This window comes from Zeugodacus cucurbitae, chromosome 5, assembly GCF_028554725.1.
Source record: "Zeugodacus cucurbitae isolate PBARC_wt_2022May chromosome 5, idZeuCucr1.2, whole genome shotgun sequence".
Classification (NCBI taxonomy): Eukaryota; Metazoa; Arthropoda; class Insecta; order Diptera; family Tephritidae; genus Zeugodacus; species Zeugodacus cucurbitae.
In genome coordinates, this window is record NC_071670.1 from 59,124,958 (window position 1) to 59,133,446 (window position 8,489).

Here is an 8,489-nt window from a genome sequence, read left to right on the forward strand (position 1 = left end):
CAAGTCGGGTTTAAAAATAATGCACACATTAAATATTCGTTTGGTTCAGTGAATTGTAATTTTTTTATTTGTAGTTAGTTGGAAAGCAAAAAATGTTTATTTACATATTTATTTTCATAAGAAATCGTTTTACAAAAAAGGTTAAGTTTTTCAAATAAAAATTAATACAAATGCCTGAGCATCTCAAATATGGAATTTGCTATTTTTGAAAATGCCAGAAAATCGTTTATTAAAAATTATACACAATTATTGAAAATATATGCCTGTTGATATTGAAAATTACTTTTATTAATACTATACAAGTCGGGTTTAAAAATAATGCACACATTAAATATTCGTTTGGTTCAGTGAATTGTAATTTTTTTATTTGTAGTTAGTTGGAAAGCAAAAAATGTTTATTTACATATTTATTTTCATAAGAAATCGTTTTACAAAAAAGGTTAAGTTTTTCAAATAAAAATTAATACAAATGCCTGAGCATCTCAAATATGGAATTTGCTATTTTTGAAAATGCCAGAAAATCGTTTATTAAAAATTATACACAATTATTGAAAATATATGCCTGTTGATATTGAAAATTACTTTTATTAATACTATACAAGTCGGGTTTAAAAATAATGCACACATTAAATATTCGTTTGGTTCAGTGAATTGTAATTTTTTTATTTGTAGTTAGTTGGAAAGCAAAAAATGTTTATTTACATATTTATTTTCATAAGAAATCGTTTTACAAAAAAGGTTAAGTTTTTCAAATAAAAATTAATACAAATGCCTGAGCATCTCAAATATGGAATTTGCTATTTTTGAAAATGCCAGAAAATCGTTTATTAAAAATTATACACAATTATTGAAAATATATGCCTGTTGATATTGAAAATTACTTTTATTAATACTATACAAGTCGGGTTTAAAAATAATGCACACATTAAATATTCGTTTGGTTCAGTGAATTGTAATTTTTTTATTTGTAGTTAGTTGGAAAGCAAAAAATGTTTATTTACATATTTATTTTCATAAGAAATCGTTTTACAAAAAAGGTTAAGTTTTTCAAATAAAAATTAATACAAATGCCTGAGCATCTCAAATATGGAATTTGCTATTTTTGAAAATGCCAGAAAATCGTTTATTAAAAATTATACACAATTATTGATATTTATATTTTTTAAAGAAGTAAATAAATCTCGTTAAATATTTTAAAAGTACAAAAATTTTGGCAAAAAATAACAATGACACTAATACACATACAATTACATGTGTATACACATTTCTTTATAATTTATTTATTATTAGCAACACTAGACACTAGATGAAGTAAAGCATCTTTACTTCGTTATACAATTAGCCCCACAAACACTTGACTTGCCAACACCAAAGAGTAAACGCTGCGTTAATATACACAAATAAATACATATACATTTGTATATGTGTATGTAGCTAACTATTGTTTATCACTGGCGGCAGGCTGACTGAGTGCACCAAATCGAGTAACAACAAAATATTCGTTACATGTCAACTTCTTTCACTTTCACTGCTTCAACGCCATCTTCCAAACAGTTCAAAGCCACACAATAAATTAATTAATTATAATTATTCTCCTCCTCGCCGTAGGTCCACGTCGATTCGTCATCGTAATCCTCACCAGCCGCAGCATTCTCCTCATCTTCCGGACACGCCGAGCAGCGGCTCTCGTTGATGCCATAGCTGAGGCAGTTGGCGCCCACACACTCACAGCAGCCATCATGGAACCAGCGATAACTATTCGCGCCCATATTTTCGCAATCTTGCGCACACTTGTGAAACGTTTTGCACTCGTTCAGATAGATAACCGTGCAGTTGAGATGCGGCGCCGTCGATGTGCCCGTTGATTGCAGCTTCTGCAGTGACGCTTGGCGGTCAATAGCATCACCATCGCTCCCAGCACCCATCAGACTCACGCCAAATCCGGCGCCATAGTGACGCCGCAAACTGGAGCGCATGGCAAAGCGCATCACCGTCCAGTTGTCATCGTCTTCGGTGAGCGTCTCGAAGAGTTCAGGCAGACCTTCAAACTCGCCAAATTGCGAACGTGGCGCAGCGGCGTCAAGTGCGTCCGTGATTTTCGGGCACATATCCAAGCAGCTGCAGCACTCCGTGTACAAATCGCCCAAACAGTTGAGGCATTCTTGCAGACAAGTCGCATTGCTCAGCTTACACTGACAGCTCTGCGTTAAGAGGCACTTGGAGACGATTGAACCGCAAACGAATTCATTGCAGCCATCGCGCGTGACGTCATTGGCCGTGGTGAGCAGCTGACAGCCGAACGCCAGCAAAATGATGAGCAATTGTATGACCGCTGGCGTCGCTTGCCGTTTATACATTTTGCCGATGATAAGAAAGCGCTTGGGATTTCACGGCAATGACGATTACAATTTATTTACGACGTTACGTATTTACCGCGTTTCTACGTTGTATACGCTTTAAGGATCAGAGATAAACTGTTGCTGCGTGTGTACAAACAAACTGTTAACTACTCTAAACACAAGTGTCGCTCTTACGACGCGACCAAAGAGTGTGTCTCATTCTTTGTGTTTCTGTTTTTTGCAAAGAGAATGAAAGTGTGAAGTTTTAGTGGTGTGGCATTTTTTTTCTTTTGTTCTTGTCATATTTATTCACACACACACACACTTCTTGTAGACGAAACAAGTTAAGAGAAAAGGACACAGAAACGACTAAACTCGTCGCACAGGTAAGTGGCAGTCTTAGCTGCATATGTCTATCTGTATGCTCAAATTTCTTGGTTAATTTTCCGCCGCTCATCACGTTTTGTATGTGATCTTCATATCAATTTCACTTGAATTTGTAATCTCGTTGCTTCACAACAAAGGATAACAAATAACAAATTAAATGGGTTCGGGAAACCACTTGACCGTGCTATGCGGCGCTGCGTGCATACTGATATGGCGGCGCTAGTGACGTGCTAAAATTGTGACTACACTGTAAAGATATGGCACAGTGGAAATGATGGAAAAAATTTAAGGTCTCTCGGTAGAAAATATTCATTTTTATTTTAAAGAATTAGTGGAAATAGGTTGAAATAAATGAAGAGTGGGTAGAAAAAGGTCTTAGAGGACTGTGTTTTGAGGTATTTTTATTTCAAACACAGTTAATATGAAGGTAACAATCGCTAAGCTGGCGTCATAGTAGCCCTACTTTAACAAAAGTGGAGAAAAATAAACTTAACATATTGACTTTTTTGAAGTATTTTGTTAATACAACATGTAAGTGTGCTTACTAGATAGAATGCTAAATCTATCGTCTCAATATTTTCAACGCGAAAATCACTATCGGCTATATAGTATACAATAGACGCCTACTGCTAAGCTTAGGTTTTAATTCTCATCCTAGTTGCTCATTTAACCTATATTTTATCGTATAAAGTGAGCGTTCTAGAAATACTCAGACCCTCCAGATTTATTTTATCATATAAAGATAGGGTTCTAGAAATATTCAGATCCTCCAGAATTACAAATTAGTTTTATGAGAAGCATTGTCCAAGCAAAATTTCATTATAAAAAAGTATTTTTAATGTTGGTCAGAAACCGATATCCAATCCATACCAAATTACTACATACATAACTGTAGCCACCAACTCAATTTGTATCATAGTAAGACAAGTGCAAATCTAAAAATAATATCAAAAGACCATAGTAATAAAATTTCCAAATAATTTTCATTTGTAAAAAATCTGAGTGTAATTTTATCTATTGTCGCATTCCGTTATGCTCTGTTGATCATTTCCAAAGTATCTCTTATATCTGGCGCACACGTCTTTGATGAGCAAATGGTTAATTTAAGATGAATGTCAACGAGGCATAGCGCGGTGTACACTCTGTACTAGTATCGATAAACGATAAATATGTAGAAGGGTTATCGATAGATAAAGAATATCGTTTCGATGAATTTATAAAAGAAAACAATAAAACAGTAAAAATAATAGCGTGATAAGACTAAATTTGTATAAAGTTGGCGCTCAATAAATATATAACAAATTTTTTTTATTGAGTTTATGATTTAAACAAATTAAGTTCACATGAAAGTCATTAATATGCATATACAATCGATAATTTATACAATTGAGTTTAATTTTTAAACAAACTTAAAATGTTTTTAGTATTTATTTTCTTCTTTAATCAATCTTTTAGCTTTTAATAAGTTACTTAAACTGTATATTTTCCGAAGAACTGACTTACTCTTGGTCAAAATATTGCTTCTGGAATAGCTCTTATCGAGAATGTACTGAAAGATTGTATTCTTTATTAAAATTTTTATTCCAACTTATTCATTTAAATTCTACAAAAGAATTTATTAGCTTCTTTCATTAATGAACTTTATTTTATTAAACTCTGCAGTCGTATATTCTTTCATCAAATTGTGGAAACATTTTTAACAACAAATTTCTAATTAGTTTCACCTTCATATGAAAGAATTATCGATATTCGATTCCCATTCTATTGAGTAAAATCATACGATTATTCCAAGTCTTTAGCAAGCATCCACATACGGCTGCTCAGCGTTCCACCTCTACGCGGCGCATACTCTTTAAGTATTGTTTTGTTATCCAATGCCAGTGGTGACTACGGAGAGATTACGAAGTCACAAAAATGCGCAAACAATGAGAAATCAACATAACATGGGTCCATAAGTGATGGTGTGTGTGTGTGTGTGTGCGAGTGCGACTTTGTCATTTCAGCATTTATTGTTGTTCAAGTGGATGTTCGTATGTGTATGTATGTATGACTGTGTGTAGATACGAAGTGTTTTTAAATAGTCAACTTACATATGCATAATATTACATATCGACATAATTACACAGTAACAAACGAACAAACATATAAATGCTAAGAAGCTGATGAGTGATTGCGGGAGGTACATGACTGGTGGGTTTCAAGTGAATGCGATGCTATGAGTGGTCTATATTATACACATGTTTGTATAATTCATAAATAAATTTTATAAAAAAAGTTAAACTTAAATAAAATTGTATAGATGTATATTTAAAATATACTAAAATAATTAATAATAATATTTTAGTATTATTTTAAGATGTGACATTTTAAAAAAATCTATTTTTTTTTTTAATTTTTTACTTATTCGATAGTTTATGCTTTACAGTTTATACCCGTGAAAGCGGTAAGGTCGTATCTTGAAAAGTCTTAAGTGGCAGCGTTCTAAAGAGCAACCGCTCGCAGATACGACCTTTTTGATTTGTCGAAAATTATCAATATGACATCAAAAAGTTATTACCAAAAAAATTAATTTTTTTTCTCAAAACTACGCCATTTTGTTAAATTTTGATATTTTTTAAAAATCGTTGGTAGTTGTATAGGAATTACCTTCAACTTTAATAACTTTTTTGAATTTTTGAGTTTCAGCTACTCATTCGGCCGGAATCATGTCAGCAGTTGGGGAACTTTTTTTTTCGGCACCTCCCAAGACAGCACGTAAATAATTTATTTTTCAATATTTTTGGAAAAAAATCTTAAAATATAGTTTACCTTATTATGTCCAAAAAACTTCGAAACAAACGATCGAGTACTTTCTTTAAAATATAATTGATGAAAATCGCCTAATTTTTCATAGGCGTATAACCCCTTAATATATTTTTTTAATGTTATATAAATTTAATTTTAATTAAATCCATTAAATTAATATATTAATAATTTGAGATGATATATGGACTTAACAATGTTTGAAATATTATTTGTTTTTGAAGATATTTTCTTTTAAAAATCGTATTTATAAATAATTTTTATTAAATATTAATCGCTAAGTGTATAAAAAATGAAGAAAATCATATATTTTCAAGGATTGGCCAATATTTGTCCCAAAGTAGCCAGTTGACAGACTACTTTAATAACCACTCTTATAATTCACTCAATATTCTCATATATTCCGTTTAAGTGAGCAAAACCACAAACACACACACCTCGGTAATTGATCACATATACACACAGACACTTACACACACGTAGAAATGTAGATACTTAAGCGCTTATTGAATTTATTATTAATTAATGCGAAGAAATAATAGATTCTGCTCATTAAGCCGCTCTTTGCTCAACCGCTCTTAAACAATGGCGCTCTTAATTTTGCGCTCTCCGCTTTAGCACGCCTCTTCTAATATTTTCTATGCCTCATTGTGGGCTTTGTTGTGTTTCTGCTATTAGCGCTTTAATGTCGATTTGGTTTGAGTTTTTGCGTCTCACCGTGTGACTACGGGAACAAGTTAACCAGAGAAATACATTTTTGCATTATTATTAGTATGGGCGATACATACATACACAAAGACACATATATATTTTTTATTATTATTAATTGTTGTACGTTTAGAAATCAGGTTTTAAATACACATTTGTTGATGTTTGCGGATATCAGACAGTGGAAAATTCTAAAAGATTCGATAAATGAGTTTTTGATTTTTTAAGAAAAAATGGCTGTAAATATGCCACTACGATTGTATGAAATGCTTTTAAATGCTGAATAAACGAAATTGATGAATAAAGTAATCCAATTTTGCTGTGGTTTAATGACATTAGGGTGGCACGTTGTAATAAAAATATATATTTGCCTGAATAATGACTCCTTTTTAATTTATTAATTATATTTTAAATACACAAAATTTATATACAATTTATTTTTAACAAAAAAAATGATGTTTTTATTTATAAATTTAAAATTATTTTTCCACGAAAAAAAATATTATTTACTACGAGAGCTATTTTTATTTAATCTTTAAACAAAATACTAAATTTTTAACTTAAATTGCACAATAATCAATCCTTCAATTCTCCAGTCCTTTCACTCTCACCCACTCCTTTCATTCACCGCCGATCTCCTCGTAGATGCCTGCTGCACGGGTCGTTGGCTCAGCTGTTCCAGCTTCATTTCGGCGGTGCAATACAGTTGTAATGCCTTTTGCATAACAAAAACAAGTCCAACAAAGAAAACGTTATAGGCGATTGGGTGATTTTGCAACATCTTCAACATTTTGAATTTTTAAGTTTTTTATATGAATTTTAAATAAGCTGTGTTTAAGCGGAGCGAGCGCTAATGCACTTGTTTTCGGCAGTGGCGTTGAGTGACTGATTTTTGGAAGTGAAGTGCCATAGAATTATAAGCTAAGATAAGAAGGTAGTTTTTTTAGGTTAAAGTGCATTAGGTTGCTCTGTGAAAAATCAGATAAATTTAGGATAAACTTATTTTTAACACAAAGTAGGTAAATTACTCGCCTCTTGTGATAATGCCTTTGTGTTCGACGCATGCTGTGCTGTTTATGTATCCATTATTATCAATAATGACTTCTAAAGAATTCTTTTGTTCGTTGACAAATCATTTGTTAAAGATAATATAAATATTAAATATTTGTTTTATATAAGAATTTGTAATTTTATTTAAAAACACAGGGATGTTGCATGGAAGTCGAACTTAGATATTTAATGTTTCCAAAATATTTTGGAAATATATATTAAATATTATACTTGTCCAAAATCCCAAAGCAAAGATATTTATATTGAAAATTTTAACAATATTATGCTGAAATTTCTTGGGGGGGCGAACAGATAAGTATTTAATCTCACTACGATGGCGCCCCTATCGAAAGAGAAATTTATGTGGAAAATGTGGAATCGAGTAATATAGGACGGTGATTCGATTCCTGTTTTCGGAAGGGAAATGTGACGTCAAATCGAAGATCGCTTGGATGCTATATAGATACTGTGACTCTCCTCCTTCGATGGCGAATGTATTATGTTTTAAAAAACATAAGTTTAATGGTACAAATTCCAAGATCGCCGAAGCACCGAAGTTCGAAAGGTGATGACCACCATTTTTTGAGACCACAAGGTGAGATCCACATCGTCAAATTATCGGATTCGTCTACGAACTCTCACAGACAGTTATTCTCCAAATTTGAATCTTTTTCGAAATCGAATCGAAGTCAAATCGAGGAGCGTATGGATTCTATATACTGTGGCGATCCAAAAATTTCGGTTTAACGAGATTTAACGTCGTCGCAAATGTTGCGAGACAGGTGTCCCGTAGTTTTGAACCATAGTTTCGAAGGAGTGTTTGTGTTGCTTTGTGGCCGCCGATTAAATATTAATTCAATGGTGCATATTCGACACCAATGAATTGTCTGTGATCTCTATGCGGCGAACATGCTCCGAAGACCGAAAGGTGATGACCACAGTTTATTTGAGACCACAAGGTGTGATCCACATCGTCAAGTTATCGATCGTCTGCGAACTGTTTCCTTATAGATAGTATTCTCCAAAATTAAACCCTTAAGACTACTTTTGGTTCCCAAACTTGGAAAATTCATTCATCTTAGAGATATTTGGGTCGCACGTGCTGTGATAATGCTTGTAGAAATTACCAAAAAGTGATTACCAGATTTGCTTTAGTGATCCTATTAAGGGGTTAGGGGTTGTCAGGATTTTCAAACAATCAAT

At 32.6% G+C, this 8,489-nt stretch overlaps 1 protein-coding gene across 1 annotated transcript; it reads right to left on the bottom strand.

Annotated features, from left to right (window-relative positions):
* Nucleotides 1–35: 35 nt before the first annotated feature.
* On the bottom strand, nucleotides 36–2,909 carry LOC105209965 (protein twisted gastrulation). Its single transcript, XM_011180667.3, has one exon. The coding sequence runs from the start codon at nucleotides 2,355–2,357 to the stop codon at nucleotides 1,578–1,580; it is 780 nt and encodes a 259-aa protein (XP_011178969.1). The 5' UTR covers nucleotides 2,358–2,909; the 3' UTR covers nucleotides 36–1,577.
* Between the last annotated feature and the right edge of the window lie 5,580 nt (nucleotides 2,910–8,489).

Coding starts and splice junctions, on each gene's coding strand:
- LOC105209965 (XM_011180667.3), bottom strand. CDS start 2,357: ATGTATAAACGGCAAGCGACGCCAGCGGTCATACAATTGCTCATCATT.